This window comes from Pinus tabuliformis, chromosome 7 (assembly GCF_031772625.1).
Source record: "Pinus tabuliformis cultivar Carrire ecotype Pingquan chromosome 7, CPIR1, whole genome shotgun sequence".
Taxonomy (NCBI): Eukaryota; Viridiplantae; Streptophyta; class Pinopsida; order Pinales; family Pinaceae; genus Pinus; species Pinus tabuliformis.
In genome coordinates, this window is record NC_142293.1 from 109,285,889 (window position 1) to 109,303,296 (window position 17,408).

General features: G+C 40.0%; 1 protein-coding gene across 1 annotated transcript in view; it reads left to right on the forward strand.

The window, feature by feature from the left end:
• Positions 1-17,408, forward strand: part of LOC149245528 (uncharacterized) — a 532,706-nt gene that overhangs the window by 144,366 nt on the left and 370,932 nt on the right. Inside the window, exons 3-5 of the mRNA XM_089439077.1 lie at positions 4,223-4,297; positions 4,507-4,563; positions 4,790-4,861. Of these exons, the coding sequence (XP_089295203.1) occupies positions 4,223-4,297; positions 4,507-4,563; positions 4,790-4,861 (204 nt within the window). The remainder of the gene's footprint in view (positions 1-4,222; positions 4,298-4,506; positions 4,564-4,789; positions 4,862-17,408) is intronic.

The following is a 17,408-nucleotide window of genomic DNA, read 5'->3' on the forward strand; positions in this document are numbered from 1 at the left end:
ACAGTCTTCTCTAACTTGGTCCGCTTCTCTTATGGAATATGGCAATAAGCCACACTTCCAAATATCTTGAGGTGACTTACTTCTGGCTTCTTTTCCATGAAAACACCCTCTGGCGTCTTCTTTCCTAAAGCCCTGTGAGGAGTCCTGTTCTGAATGTATACAACCATGTTGCATGCTTCTGCCCATAAAAACTTGGGTAGATTCTGATCATATAACATCGCCTTTGTTGCTCCAACAATAGTTCTGTTCTTCCTTTCTGCGACTCCATTCTGCTCTGGATTATAAGGTGTTGTCCATTCTCTTCGGATCCCTTCTCTTGCGCAGAAATCTGTGAAGTCCTTATCCGTGTATTCTCCGCCATTGTCTGAGCGCAATATCTTGATCTTCCTTCCTGTCAAGTTTTCCACTAGAGCCTTGAACTCCTTAAACCAATCAAAGACCTCATCCTTGGTTCTCAAAAAATAAATCCAAGTTTTCCTGGAATGGTCATCTATGAAGGTGACAAAATACTCAGCACCACTGATGGCTCTTGTAGACATTGGACCGCAGATGTCTGAGTGTATTAAGCTCTTAGCTCTATTGTTGCTTCTGGAATAAGCTGCTTTGGCGTACTTGCCTAGCACGTAGCCTCTGCATGTATCATCATGCTTGGTAGTAAGCACTGGAACCCTCGTAACAGTTTCCTTGAGCATCCTTAACGCCCCATGATGTAAGTGTCCCATCCTTCTATGCCACAACTCATTTAATTCTTTTTCTCCACTGACATTACTGCTTATCAGTGCCATAGGAGACTCAAGTTGCAACTTGTATAATCTGTTGCTTCGAGTTCCAATCTGGGCCCTCTTTTTCCACTTAGGATGCTTGACATATACTCTATTACCAATGAAGTATACATCATATCCCTTATCTTGTAATTGAGATACAAAAATCAAATTCATTCCCATACCTTGCATATGTAGTAAGTTCGTGGCCTAAGCGTGCTTGCCTAGCACGTACTCTGCATGTATCATCATGCTTGGTAGTAAGCACTGGAACCCTCGTAACAGTTTCCTTGAGTATCCTTAACGCCCCATGATGTAAGTGTCTCATCCTTCTATGCCACAGCTCATTTAATTCTTTTTCTCCACTGACATTACTGCTTATTAGTGCCATAGGAGACTCAAGTTGCAACTTGTATAATCTGTTGCTTCGAGTTCCAATCTGGGACCTCTTTTTCCACTTAGGATGCTTGACATATACTCTATTACCAATGAAGCATACATCATATCCCTTATCTTGTAATTGAGATACAAAAATCAAATTCATTCCCATACCTTGCATATGTAGTAAGTTCGTGGCCTAAAGACTATCTCCTGCTGTTGTCTGGAATATAATTGTTCCCTTTCCTTCTAGGGTGCATTTCATCCTGTTACCCATTGTGATTTGGAAGTTCATCTGTTCCTCCTGATAGCTTGAGAAATATTCTCGTTCTCCAATCATATGAGCTGAAGCCCCGCTATCAATGTACCAATCCTCGACTGATGCAGAACTCGATAAGCAAGCAAACTCCTCTTTCAACCTGGAAGCTAATTCGGAAATATTCTGATCCCTACTGTTCTCCATGCCCTTTTTCTTTGCTTCCATGTTGCCTAGACCTCGCTCTTATACCATGTGAAAATTTGCTGCAATAATTGATTTATTTCTCCTACTTATTTATATAAGTTATTCACCAATATTTCCGTAAATATCAAAATAAATTCAGTTGTAGACTTTACAAATTAGGAACTGAAAATTAAAAGGCAAGAGAAACATCAACATATGAACAATCACATTGACACACTTGTTTTTGGACAATTGTCCCCTGAAAAACCCAATGTGGGAAAACTAGTGCAGCAGATATGAGGGTTTCTATTATTCGTTGTAAATATCTGAAGACAATTTGGATGCCCCAGAGAAAATGACAATTTATAAGAGAAGATGACTGAGAATTCTCTCACACTGATTCTAGAGATTTTATCTTGCCCCCAGCTCTTGGATGACCCACTGCACAGTCTCTGCGTGAGCCTACGCAGCCACTGCGTGACTTCTGCGTGGAGACTCCCTCTGACTGCATCAACCTGGGCTGTTGCTGCTTTTGCTGCTGAGAAATCGAGATTTCTCTTGCCAATCACTCACAATGATTCTTGGCAATGATCTCTACTTGTCCCCCAACACCTCTGTGTCAACCTCCTCCAGTTTATGCGTTGTCCCTTTGCGTCAATCCCCTCCAGCTGCTGCATTGCCCCTCCTTGGTCCAACGCTAACTCTATTATCCTTGCCTTCTTTGACATATATTCACTCGAACTAGAAATCACTTCCTTCTAGTACTGCCTCTGATCCTCACTACTTGATCACTGGTTCAAATTCCTTAGCGAACCCTGCCCTAGGAAAATCGAACTGATTGATCAAGTCTCTGTGTGTTTGTAAATGAACCCAAAGCCTCCTTCTTATACTTTTCTCGTTGAGACTTCAACGACTGAGTTTAAGTCTCTAATCAACGGCTAACATTGAAACTTAACTTGATCCGCCTTCCAGATCATTCTCACCCATATTTTGATTGATACCCATTAATATTTTAATTTTCCTAATTTTAGACTTAGGAACCTCGTTAAAAATATTAATTATTTTAATAAAATACAATCTGGGTGGAATTTCACCAAATGGTTTCTGGGTTCTTTAGAACTGATGTGCCTTAGCCTCTCCACCAATTTTCAAGACTAGAGCACTTCCGATGCTACCAAAAACTAAAGAACAGATACTGATACGGGTTTTGTAACGGATACGACAAATTTTTGAAAACTCCGCATACAATACGGCAAGGAAACGATATATATATATATATATATATATATATATATATATATATATATATATATATATCTATAAGAATTTTATATTGTCATTCATCTTTTAGTATCTAGATTCTATATCTAAAAATACATAATCATCATCATGAATTGAACGTAAACAAATCATAATCATCAATTCAGCATAAACATTGTCATCATCATTAGTGATTATTATAGCATTCAACATATTATCATCATCATTAGTAATGTAACCATAAATGCTATAGCCTTTGTGCTTTCGGGTCCAACTCCTTCGAACAACGTGTCATGCATGGAAGATGGTATCTATCTTCCTTGCATGGCAATTAAAAGGCCCATGGGATCATTGGGATATTGCGTCAAGGCCTATTTGAGCATTTCAATCTTCTCAACGTCAGCTTGGTCCCTTGACTATATGCAGGGAAAAGATTGGCTAGAGAAGATTTGTTATATTGGAGGGATTTATGAAATTAAGAGCAAAATCAATGACAATCAACAAAACCTTGACCAAACTGAAAATTAATTTCTCAAATAAATCTCTTTACGAAGACATTCATCAAACCCTTCTGTTTTCATTTTTGAACATCTATCATTTTATGAGTAGTAAGAATCCTTGATAAATATATGGAGTGATGTTGTTTCTAAAGATTTAGAAGAGGCGTTATAGTGAGTTTATTTGCAAATCTGATTTCTTCATTTTTATTATTTATTTATGGCTATATAAATTTTCACGCTTTTAACATTTTAAGGGTGGATTCTGATCACAATTTTCGTGGATCCATTTTCGGAAATCCGGAAACGGATCCAAAAAAATTAAAAACCCTTGGAAACATATCCAATTTCAAATATGAAGTTTCCGATTGTTTGAAATGGAATAAAAACGTTTTTATGGTGTTTCGGACAAGGATCGTATCCGCGTGTCCGGCTGCCGGCAAATTCTTCAGGCGTTTCCGGTAACTTAGGGTGCTTCTAGTACTCCAGAGTTTGGGGCTTCCAGTACTCCAGCTGTTGGGGCTTCAGAAACTCCTCTGTTTCGTTTTGGAAGAACTATGGCCTTTGGTCAACCAGCTCCAACATTTGGTGCAGCATCTACTGCAGCATTCGGGAGCAGCACAACCTTTGGAAGCATTTCAATTTTCATCTCCTTCTGATGAGAGTTCAGCCTCTGGTGAACTAATTTTCTACAAGCCCCTTTGTGTTTTGGGCCATAAATTTTGAATGCTCTTGTTAATACTAGAATGACTTATATATCTAATTAAATTTATTGTTTACTTTTGATCTAATATGGTGGATCTACATTAGACAGGAATTACTATTTCTCTTTTCATGTCGTGCTTGTATTAGTGCTTATCAACTAGCTTCATCATTTGGTGCAGCAACTACTCCAGCATTTGGGAGCAGCACAACCTTTGGAAGCAATCAATCTCTTTCTGATCAGAGTTCAGCATCTGGTGAACTAATTTTCTACAAGCCCCTTTGTGTTTTGAGCTTTAAGTTTTGAATGCTTTTGTTAATACTAGAATGACTTATATTTTAACATTTAATTTATTGTTTACTTTTGATCTAATATGGTAGATCTACATTAGACAGGAATTGTTGTTCCTCTTTTCATGTCAAGCCTGTATTAGTTCTTATCAACTGGCTCCATCATTTGGTGCAGCATCTACTCCATCATCAGGGAGCAGCACAACCTTGGGAAGCACTCCATCTCCTTCTGGTCAGAGTTCAACCTCTGGTGAACTAATTTTCTACAAGTCCCTTTGTGTTTTGTGCTATAAATTTTGAATGCGCTTGTTAATACTAGAATGCCTTATATTTTTAATTTAATGTATTGTTTACTTTTAATCTAATGTAGTAGATATACATTAGACAGGAATTGCTGTTACTCTTTTCATGTTGTGCCTGTATTAGTTCTTATCAACTAGCTCCATAATTCGGTGCAGCATCTATGCCAGCATCCAGGAGCAGCACAACCTTTGGAAGCACTCCATCTCCTGATCAGAGTTCAGCCTCTGGTGAACTAATTTTCTACAAGCCCCTTTTTGTTTTGGGCTATAAATTTTGAATGCTCTTGTTAGTACTAGAATGGCTCATATTTCTTTGTACTTTAGTGTTTACTTTTGATCTATTATGGAGGATCTACATCAGACAGGAATTGCTGTTCCTCTTTTCATGTCATGCCTGTATTAGTTCTTATCATTTCCACCAACTACTTTGTAATCTCCTGTACAGATTGTCACATTTTGTTCCTTTGCACTCGACAGGAGCTCAGTTTACAGATGCAACATTTGAGTGCCCAGGTTTTAGACAGACATCCTTTGGGGGACCAGGTAGAGGTAGTAGAGTGATGCTGTACAATGAGACAGTGATTGTTGATGGTCAGGCACCAGAGACACTTATTTCAATATCTTCTATGCCACAATACAAGGACAAAAGTTTTGAGGAATTAAGATGGGAGGATTTTCAGTTGGGACACAATGGTACTGTACAGAGATTTTACTATTAGTAATATTGTAAACTTTCATATTGATGAAAAATACTTTTTCTTCCCTAAGTGTAGTCTATTTTCTATTTTTAAATTTCCCTTTCCAGAGTCTGAGTCCACTCTTACTTGTTGGCCTTGTCGGGTCATTTCTGGAGTAAAGTTTGATTAACTTTGGTTAGTACCAGAGTGAGGGAGGATGATTTACACCAATAAGAGAACTTGCAGCACAATGCCAACTTCCCAATTGGAAAAGCTTTTGGAGTGTATGGACTTCATGAGCCAACGATCTCACAATTGTTGCCAATGTACTCAAACTTTTCTTTTGTTTTTTCTTATACAAGGAGAAGCAATCATATTAACATGTAACAAAATCCTCAACAAGGGGTATTGCACTGTGTTTCAGCAAGGTTACATTTAAGACGATGTTATCAAGACAACAGTCACAAGCAAGGGAACCCACAAAGCATGGCAAAGCTTTTGGTGTGTGTAGTACTTCTCAAACCACCCTCCACTAATGTTGTTTATGTGGAATTATTACACACCCTGTTGACCACTACGTGTCAACTTCCCATAGCAGTACACCCCCTTTTCTTCGCAAAAGGGATAGCGCTTGATTGACGTGTCCGTGCCATTCGAAGGTCATTGTTGACTTGATCATACTATGTTGTAAACCCAATCTGCATGTGTGAATTGTAAATAATCTTAGTAGACATGAGTCATGTATGTAAATTGCCTAGGTGGACCTAATTTTCTAGTGATAATCTACGTTCCGGAAGGTTTTTTGTCTCACCGATCCATAATCAGCAGAGTTTTCCTTCAGCCTAACCCCAAAGCCGGAATGAATTTTGTCATTAGAATCTTAGGAGAATCCTAGTGTGTTAATTTGCTAGATTATAGTTGTGTCGCAGAACTGGGTGGTCTATGAGGGTCTATGTCAAATGGGTTTTCCCCTTTGAGATGTGAAATTGTAAAAGTCATGATGTAAAGAGTCTTGAGGGTTAGAAATTGTTTTAACTCACTCATAAGTCCTAAGTCCTAGGTCCTAGGTGATTTTTCCAAAAGCTAAGTTCGAAGATCCAAAAAGAAAAATTAAAAAAATTAATTAATTAAAAAATAGATAAAAATAATAATAAAATTTTAAAATTTTTAAAATAATTAAAAAACAATAAAATAAAATAAACTAAAATAATAAAATAAAATTAAAAACTTAAAAAATAATAAAATAATAATATTTTGAGTAAATAAATGCAGAATTTCAATTTTTTAATGAATTAAAAATTTGACGGATGAGATTACTTTAACATGGATCACTCGAACTAGCTGTTGGGAATTTTTCCTTTAAATAGTGCGCTAGGGGTCATTTGAGATCAGATTGGATCTGAGAGTCTGGTGCTAAAGAAAGCTCTCTTGTAGTCATTTTTTGTGCAATAAAGAAAGACTTTGGGGTTAAAAATCTTGTTGGTGTTACTCTTCTAGAAATGCTGTAAGATTGTTTTATTTTTCTGTATAATTTTATTTTCAGCCATTGATGATAGCTTAATGAAGATTGATCTAGGCACAAGTATCTTGTTTGATCTTTGGGGTTTGAATGATAGTTTAGATTCTGAAATATAGTGGCAGGTATCTCCATTTGATCTGGGTTTCACTATTGTTTTCTCCCTCTATGTTAATGGTTGATTTTAAGCTGTGCAGGAAATCCTTTTTTCAGATTACCGGGCGTTAGGGGAAGTTCTCGGCTGAACCAGCCAACTCCCGGATTGTGTTTTCTGAAAGAGCCCAGCCAGTTCTTGATCCCGGGCTTATCATTTGAAATTTTTTATGAATGCATGCAGGGTTTTCTGAAGTGTCTCACATTAAAATTAAATTCTGATAATACTACTGTGATTATTGACAAATCTGGCTACTAAAGAGCCTTAGATCTGTAAATACTGTAAATTTTGTAGCTGGTTTTTAGGGTTTTATTTTCAATCCTTGCATATATTTTCTGGGTTTTCGTTTTCCCATTGCAGGTTGCAGGCACAGGCTATGAGAATTTTTCAGGGTTTCATCAGATAATCTCAAGCAGTCTGCCATCCGGGGTTTCATTTTTTTTGCAGGGACATTCTCCAAAAAGATTTTCAAATTTTCTGGAGAAATTCGAGGTTCTGTTCAAGCCATCTGTCTGCTGTTCCTGGGGCCTCATCTTAGCTCCAACCTGTACAAGCCTGCAAACAACACACTCACAACCCTTATTCCACCATTGAATGCCCAAATCTCTGTGTTTTCTTCCCTTACGCAGTTATTTTGCATATATCCCTCATGCAAATCCGTTTCTCAAAACCGCAGTCCATCGATTTTCTTTCGCTGATCCTGCACACCCCTTTCTCAGCAAGCCACTAAACCCGCGTCAATCCTTTCTCCCTCACGCAATCTCCAGTGCATCATTGCTGCTTGAAGCTGTGTATTTCCCTCACAATCCAACACGCTGCTTTTCAACCCACAAGAGATTTCCCATGCCTCCATATGCAAAACGTGTGATCTCCATGTCTGCTGCCGTCAAATTCGCAGCGTCATACCTGCCCAATCCTTATGCCATCAAGCTCTCAACGTTTCTACCGTCGAGCTATCCCCCCCTGCGTATTCACCTCCAGCCTACGACAAGGTCGTTTTTTCTTTTCTCTCATGCATTGATCATCGAATCCATCGGATCTGTCTCACCTGCGTGTTGTGTTGATCAAGTCCTCTGCCTATTGAACCACTATCTGCCTGGATCTTCAACCTGCACTACAAACACTCGAATTTTTTTTTTCTCCGTCCACCGTCGAAGGTATTCCACCGTCTGACAACAAGAACGCTTCCTTTTTTTTGTATACAGGCCAGTCTCAATTCACGCGTTGAATGGTAATGTTATTTTAGATAGTCGTTTATTTGTATAGTTAGGGATTAACGTAGGTTATTATTATTTTTTTTTTGCATAGATTTAAATTGATCAAATTTACTTAAATTTACGTTTTTTTTTTTGTTAAGTTTAGAATTAGATTTCAATGTAAGGTTTTGTTTTAAAAAATAAAAAAAAATTCATAAAAAAAAATCGATAGGTGTTAGTTCTTTTATTCTAATTTTAGTCTGGCTTTTAGTTTCATTTAGTTTAATCTTTATTTTTAATTTAGTTAGTTTTGTTTAAAAATTTTAAAATCATAAAAAAAAATAATAATTTTATAAAAAGTTAATTTTTTTTTTCTTTTTAAGCTTTAATTTAGATTTGATTTTTTTTAGTTTTAGATTAGATTTAAATTAGATTTTATTTTTCATTTTTTTAGGCTTTGTTTTGAGTTTAAAAATTTAAATTCATAAAAAAAAATTTAAAACTTTTAAAAATCTTAAAAAAATAAATAAATTTAGATTTAGATTTTATAGTTTAGTTTAAGTTTTATTTTTTAAAAAGTATAAAAATTAAAAATCATAAAAATGATAAAAATTTTAAAAGATATAAAATTTTTCTTTTCTATAGTTTAGGTTTTAGATTTAAAGTCTTGTTTATTTAGACTTTAGTTAGCCTAGTCTTGTTTTATTTGAAAGCATAAAAATATTTTGAAAATATTTTGCTAGATCCAGTCTTGGCTTAGGGATTTATTACGTTTTATCTTTTCTGTTGAGGCTAAATTTTTTTGATGTGAGAATTAATGTTTATCATTTTTTTAACATGTGTAAATGTTCTTTCGAAGATTAACTACATGAATGTAATCTCTGGCTAGCATCTCACGTGGTTGTTTAAAACACTTTATCTTTCGAAATTTTAATTTGCTGGAGTATCATTAAGTCATTGAGCATTTATTGATTATATCGCATTTGGTAAAAAGTTAAGCTTTGTTTGATGGTAAATGATTGTTGATGGGCTCATATCTCTGCAACATTTGATAAATAATCGTTTCATCATTCATTTCATAAGGCACTGGTCTGTTAACTTAGTAAAATCATTTTAGTGCTTGTTTCCTCGTGTCTCCCAACTCAACTGTTTCACAGTTGGTCATTCATTTTCCCATAGGGTCTACCCCCCTTAGCCGCGGGAGACAGGCTTAAACGAAGAGATTGGGGATCAGAGTGACAGCCCCTGGTCTGAGCGTTGTCGTGACAATCTGTGCGACAACACACCCGTAATGTTTTCTTTTTGTATTTTTTTACTTTAAGTTTACTGTTTTTTTTGCAATATGAGAAGTAATCATATTGATGTGGAATGAAATCCTCCACATGGGATATGCCATTGTGATCCATTAAGCCTGCATTTATGAAGGCATCACAAAGAGAACAATCACAAACAACGGGATCGACAGAGCACACAGGAAACCTTCAAGTGACATGAGTAATGGGTTGAGGGAGGTTACTATTGCACAACCTGGGGGACATAGAACTAAAATACCATGATAGAACTGAAACATGTCTAGGAGATTGCTAGCGTGTCTCTATTCACGATACATGGCGATTGAGGTTTGAGATAATTACACAATGTCTTATTATTAGCTAGTCCGATGAACATTCTCATTCATTAAGTTAACATTATACATTTGCTTTAGCATCATTTTTCATATGCAGGATCACCTGCATTTGGACAAAAACTGCAATTGGAGTGTTTGGATCATGAAATCTTGGTCAATCAAGTCCTTTGGGTAGTTCTTTTGGTCAGAAGCAAGCCTAGTTGGGAATTGGCCTTTTGGGGCAACCGGTCAACTTGCTACCGGTGCAACTAGCACACCTGTATCTGGATCCACCAGGACACCAGCATTTGGTACCACAACCTTTGCATTGGGCACAACAAGTGTGCTTGCTTTTGTTGCTTCTAGTACTAAAGAATTTTGGACTTCCAATAATTCAGTTGTTGGGGCTTCAAGTACTCGTCTATTTCGTTTCAAAAACACTGTGACTTTGGATCAACCAAGTATGGCATTTGGTATATCATCGACTCAAGCATTTGGGAATGGCACACCATTAGGAAGCACTTTTGTATTGTCCCCAAATATTGGATTACCATGTGAGGTGGTTAGGAGGGATTCCCAGAGCTTGTGTCAGCACAGTCATAGGAGCGAGATTACTCCATTGGTGGGCCCTGTTACCCACCACCTGTGGGTGATATCCATAGGAGAAATTTTTTCTCCTAGATGGTCCTTAGCCAACAACCAACAACCCCTTGTAACCACCAGATAACTCGATGTGCCACCGTCTCCACCACCTGAGCTAGCCATTATGCTCCCTCGCCCATCTATTATGATCATATGTTTGACGGTGGGCCTTCGAAGCCCAAAGGTATGGCTTTCATTATGTAGTTGAGTATTTTTGTTTACTTATCATGGACACTTTTTGGCATGGATTAGTGGGGGGAATTCGGCGGAAATAATGGGCTTGGTTTGTGCTGTTGTCTTCTCTGTCCAACTTGGCGGTTAACCTTGTATCTTAGTCCCTGGGATCTCCTTTATTGGCTACTAGCTTTGGGGGGCCACTACATGGGAGACCTTGATTTTGGTTACATGGTCCCGCTTCTTGACACCATATACATCACCCGTATCTGCCCATTATAACCTCTTTCACATATTTCCCATTTGGGTCCGCATTTGTCCATTGGGTCCACAAGGAGTTAGCTTCCCCCTCCCCTTGTCCACACTTTAGGTCAGCCTGGAACAATGCTTCGGAGGTTGATGCAGCTAAAAAGAAAGTAAAAGGCATAATTTGGCCATTATCAATAGGAAATGTAAACTTGGGCAAAAGCCAACATGAGCTCTACTCCCCTGTCATTCTGGTCATCACCTTGGTTCCTAGGGCCCCTATACGAGCCCCCCCTACATCACTAAGGAATCCATGATTGTTCCAACCCCTAGTGGGCGATGAACTGCCCGTCCTCAAGGGGGTATTCACTACTACATCATTCACATCATGTTCTCCTTCCTTGGAGCCTCGAGCAGTTACATAAAAAAAATCAATAAAAGACAAAAGGCATATGAAGAAGGGTGGAAAAACAAAGACTAAGGTCTCATGTACTACCATTGCTCCCTCCTACATCTATACACCCAAGTGTGGGCTTCCCTTATCATAACTACCCTTGTACTGTGGCATGTGGCTTGGGGCCTTCCTTCGATGCCCCACAACATTCCATCATTATATCACATGACACCTACTACAGTGCCACTTGAGGGGTGTACCATGGACCTATCACTCCCTTAGAGGTTGAAACCCCCTAATAAGGTCCTTGATTAACCTCCTTGAACTTGGAGACACTTGCACGTTCTAAATCCCACTATGGAAGGGCATGCCACTATGAAGTGTCCACTTGGTTCCATGATTTGTAACCTCATTTACTCAATTGCAATAATGGTTTGTTGTGTTGGAAGGTGAGGAGACGCATTGGATCTTATACAGGATTGCAGGTGGGTCTTCATCTTGGGTTTAGTCTCCCTATATGGGGTCTAAGCCCTCCAGAGGGTCATATTGGCATTTGTAGGGTGAGCGTTGAGAGCTGTTGGCCTCCACTATAGCAGAGAGTAGATTGTCACATCATGGGATCCATTAGTACCATCTATTATGTTGATTTCGGATAGCATTGGATGTGCTTTAAGCCTCAAATTTTGCAGGGAGGCTTGGGCACAGGTATTCCAAAGAACCTAGAAAGCGTTTTAGGAAATTCCATCCATAACTGATTTTATTAAAATAATTAATATTTTCAATGGGCTTCCTAAGTCTAAACTTAGGAAAATTAAAATATTAATGGGTATTAATATAATCTGGGGTGAAACTTCTAGAAAAAGCCGTGGATCAAGTCAAATCGATCTGAGCCTTTGATTATGTTTTAATCTAGGCCGTTGGTTGTCCAACAGGAAGATATAAGAAGGGGCTTGAGGGTCATTTGGAAAACACAGAGAGATTGAGAAAATCGATTTTCTGAGGTGAGCAGTTCTCAGGAGGAAAATCGATTAGGAGATCTTGCAGTAGAGGGGCAGTGAGAATCCTAGAGAAGGAATTTCTGGAGATTACAATGAAGGGAGAGGACAAAAAGACATCCAGAAGAAGGCTGATGCTGGCCTACGCAATGCTGACATAGAGGCAACACAATCAGTGAGTGAAAGTCGAGTTTCTACTAAGGGAATTCGAAGTTCAGTTGTCGGAAGCCAGTGCGTGAGTCTGGGAGGCAGGAAAGTCAATTTCCCACCCAACAGAGGATCCAAAGCAGAGAGGCGGCGTAATACCCAGGAGGGGTGACGCAGTTTTGCGCAGAAGCCACGCAGAGGGTGATGGAGAGCCTCCAGAGCTGAAGGATTTGTCACTGATTCTCTAGTGATAGAGTGAGATCATTTCACCAATCTTTTGTTTAGTATTCGCTCTGTAACAGGTTGCTAGTTGAGCATCCTAAGAATTGTACTCAGAGCTTTCTCCTACATAATAATAAACTCTTAGAGCTGCTGCACTAGTTTTCCCACATTGGGTTTTTTCGGGGACTATTTGTCCAAAAACAATTGTGTCCTATGTGTTGCATTGTTCTTTCTTGCTCAATATTTTGTTTTTGCAAATATATTAATTATGTGAATGTTGCATATGTATTTACTTCGAAATTTACTGTAGAAGATAGTAAATAACTTGTATGATTTAATCAAGTAGGAGAAGTAACATCAGTTTTCTGAAGTAGGGATTCTAGTGTAGGAATTTTCACATGGTATCAGAGCTAGTGCAGGAGAAGCAAGAGGAGCAGAACAAGAAACCCCAACGCTAAGCAAAATGGGAAATCGAAAAGCTACAGGAGGCAGCAAGTCGAAACCCTAGAGGGTTTGTGCAGTTCCTGTCAGAGGGTCGAAAATCCAAGGGACTCTCCCTCCGAGTGAGTTGATGGAGAGAAAGGGCTTCGAGTTTGATTTTTGCATTGGCAGAGAGAGCAACGTTGAGCCTCAGCGTGAGGAGCAGCTGGTGGATGCAAAATTTTCAGTAGGCAACTTTGCCAGGCTGAAAATAAGTCAAAAGAAAGAAGCGCAGAGCATTTCTCGATTGCTGAGTAACAGAGGAGCAACAACTTATCAGCTCCATCAGGGAGTGTGTAAGGCAGCCTAGGAGCTACGCAGTAGGGAGAAAGAGGGAGCTATTCGACAGTTTTCGGAGGAGATGGCAACCAGTGGCTTGAGGGATCAGGACAAGTTGGACAGGGCTTCCAACTATGCCATCTGGAAGGCTAGGATGACCTTCCTACTTGATGAGCATGCCCTCAAGATGTATGTTGATAATGTGATGGTTGAACCTGCAGATGCAGATCCACTGAAAAAGTACAAAGCTGAGATGGCTAAGGCAAAGAGGATGATCCTGGACAGGGTCAAGGATCACGTGGTATGCTACGTTGCTAGCAAAGGGACCGCTAAGGAAATGTGGGATGCCTTGGCCACACTGTGTCAGGGAACTTCTAAGTAGTGGAAGATGTATTTAGAGCAGAAGCTGAGATCTGCTCAGATGCAGAAGGGGGAGCGAGTGGATTCATTCCTTACGAAATTGAAGGAGACCTGTGATGAGCTGTCAACTGCGGGACATACTCCTCAAGACTCAGAGTTAGTGAGATTGGCTCTAAACTCCGTCTTAGATGATTGGCAGATCTTTGTCCAGAGTATCCTGGGCAGGGCAACATTGCCAAATTGGGATGAGATGTGGGCAGCTTTGAAACAAGAAGAGCTGAGGAGAGACCTGCTCAAGGTAAAACTTGATGGGAGCAGTAGAAGCAGTGGGTCAAATCCCAAAGTCGATGAAGAGGACAACACAACCCTTGCATCAAAGGGACAATTGGGGCAACAGAGACGTAAGAAGGACGTCTCCAAGGTGAAGTGCTTCAGATGTGGCGAGATGGGTCACTATGCATCGTAGTGCCCTTTGAAGAAAAAGGTCAAGGATGAGAAGCTTGAGCCCAAAGATTGACGAGGAGGAGTTCGCCATGACAACTGAGATACCTCCAGGAGGGAGGTGGGATGATATAGCGCTGTAATCGGGAGGACTGTAGATGGGAAGGATCCTTGATGAGCCCACCTCTTGGATCATCACCTTGCTATGGGAGCCCATGATTAGGAGTAGTGGGATGGTGAAGTTTCAATTGGTGCTATGGAGTGTTGATTCGACAAATGCAGTGGCTAGGAGAGCTAGAGCCTGAGAAGTGAGGTGGCAGTGCGAGGAGGCACTGTGCAAAGCTTCAACAGCGCAGTGGCTTCAAAGGCAGAGTGGGACTAGCAACAGTCAGGATTTCAGCACCAGGGAGTATCAGCTGGATACTTATCCAGTTTTGGGTGTTTTCAGTTGCTTCTCTCAGCAACTGAGTTGCAGTACGAATGCAGTGTTAGCAGCATAGCAGATGCAACGCTTTAGAGGGAGGTTCAGTCCAGATGCAGCATTGGCAGTGGTAGTGTCAAAGGCAAAAGTACAGTGGAAGCAGCAGTGCGATGGTTGGTGGATAGTACGTCAAACATCAGCGACGTAGTGATGATGCTTCAGAGTCAGAGAAGTATACAAAGAGGCAGTGTATTGAGAGGGAGTGTTGATTTGGGATAGCATCAGATGTGCTCTAAACCTCAAATTTTGCAGCGAGGCTTGGGCACAGGTATTACAAAGAACCTAGAAAGCATTTTGGGAAATTCCACCCATAAGTGATTTTATTAAAATAAATAATATTTTCAATGGGGTTCCTATGTCTAAATTTAGGAAAATTAAAATATTAATGGGTTATAATCTAATCAGGGGTGAAACTTAGGAAAATCCATGGATCAAGTCAAATCGATCTGAGCCTTTGATTATGTTTTAATCTAGGCCGTTGGTTGTCCAACAGGAAGATATAAGAAGGGGATTGAGGGTCATTTGGAAAACACAGAGAGATTGAGAAAATCGATTTTCTGAGGTGAGAAGTTCTCAGGAGGAAAATTGATTGAGGAGATCTTGCAGTAGAGGGGTAGTAAGAATCCGAGAGAAGGAATTTCTGTAGAGTAAAAGGCAGAGAGAGGACAGAAAGACGTCCAGAAGAAGGCTGACACTGGCCTACGCAGTGCTGACGCAGAGGCACCACAATCAGTGAGGGGAAGTCGAGCTTCCGCTAAGGGAATTCGAAGTTCAGTTGCCGAAAGCCAAGGTGTGAGTCTGGGAGGCAGGAAAGTCAATTTCTCAGCCAACAGAGGATCCAAAGTAGAGAGGTAGCATAATACCCAGGAGGGGTGGCGCAGTTCTACGCAAAAGTCACGCAGAGGGTGATGGAGAGCCTCCAGAGGTAAAGGATCAGTCTTTGATTCTCCAGTGACAAGGTGAGATCATTTCACTAGTCTTTTGTTCAGTATTCTCTCTGTAACAGATTGTTAGTTAATGTAGGAATTTACAGGGTAAGTTCCTCAGGTAGAACACCAAAGGACACCGCTCAAAAACAGATCACAGATCAATACACCAGTATTCTTGACGTGGTTAAAACCCTAAAAGAGGGAAATAGTCCACGGCCTAAGCCAACACGGCCACTTCAGGCAATTTATTAATGTAAAAGAAAGAAAATTTACATAAACTTCTCTCATGAGCGGTCACCTTACAAATGACCCTCCATGCTCTTTAATTAGAGATCATGGACGAATCAGGTGTTAAGCCACGAATCAAGTGTTGGTAATACTGAGGAGAGAATGAACTGTCAGATCACTTCATGTCTAAAACATATTGTGACTGTCGGATTGTAAGTTACAAAAAGTACATACCAGTGTTGTGGGGGAGCGCCCCCCCGATCCTGCTCCCAATCCGCGCTCCAGGCGGGTGTAGCTCGGGAGCGCGCTCTCGGTAAAAAAATTTGCCCTCCCTGCTAATTTCGGGAGTGTCGCTCCCGTCACTCCAGGAGCGGATTTTATAACCCGAGAGTGGTCAGGGAGCGAACGCTCCTGACCGCTCCCGGGTTATAAAATCTGCTTCCGGAACGATGCGCACGGAGGGCGGGAGCGAATCGGCGGGAAAAAAAAATTGTGTTAAAAAAATCGAATTTTTTTTTATAAATTGGGGGAGGGAGGGGCATAAGGGCTTCATTGTGACTGTGAGAGTTGAGTGAGAGGCTCATTTGAGAGAGGGAGATTGAGAGTGTGAGATTGAGAGTGTGAGAGTGAGGACTAAGGAGCAAGGAGAGAGTGAGACTGAGAGAGAGCAAGGTGCCAAGGAGAAAGCAAGGAGCAAGGAGAGAGCAAGGAAAGAGCAAGGAGCAAGGAGGAAGGGGAGATTGGACGCATTTGAGGCAGGTTAGCCGCTCTACAATGTTGAATAGAATGTTTAGCATTTTTTTTTAATGTTTATTAAATTATTCCTAATTTCTAAATAAATAAATAATTTTTTTTCTATTTCGGTTTCCCATTCCTATCGGGCCATTTCCATTCCATTTTATTAAATTTTGCAGATTTAAAACTACAAATTTCAAACATCATGGTTATATTTCTTGGCATTTTCTTCTTCTTGGTTCCTTTTCGGGTTATTATGGTGCTAGACAGTAGGAAAAGGAGGGTACAAAATGAAGAAGGGGATGAAGAAGGGGATGAAGAAGGGGGACATGGTGGATTTGATGAAAACCCCGGTGAGGAGGAGCTGGAGGAGAGTGAACATGATTCAGAGCAAAAAACTAAACAAGACCAAACCCCATTGTGGAAATATGTTAACAGGCCTAAAGCAGGGAAAGGGGGTGGAACCACTAAATTTCATTGCCCCCATTGCAACAATAATTACACAGGTTCATACACCCGTGCCAGAAAACACCTCTGTGGGAAAATGCCATGGGATGGAGATAAAAAAATAGGAATCAAAACTTGTGCAGGTGTGTCAACAACAGATAGAGCCAAGTACATAAGGGAAGAGGAGGAAGCCCAATACAAATGTAAAAAATCAAGGGGTTTCTTTGAACCAAGCTCACAATCACAAGCACAAAGAATTCCTTCAGCATCCTCCCAAGGCAGTGGATATGGAGGCACAGGGTCACCAGGTTTAAGGCGTAGAAGCATATCAGATTTCCTTGATGAAGGGTGTAGGAATGACGTGGATTCAAAAGTTTACAGGTTTCTCTATGCATGTGGGATACCATTCAATGTTCTTCGTTCACC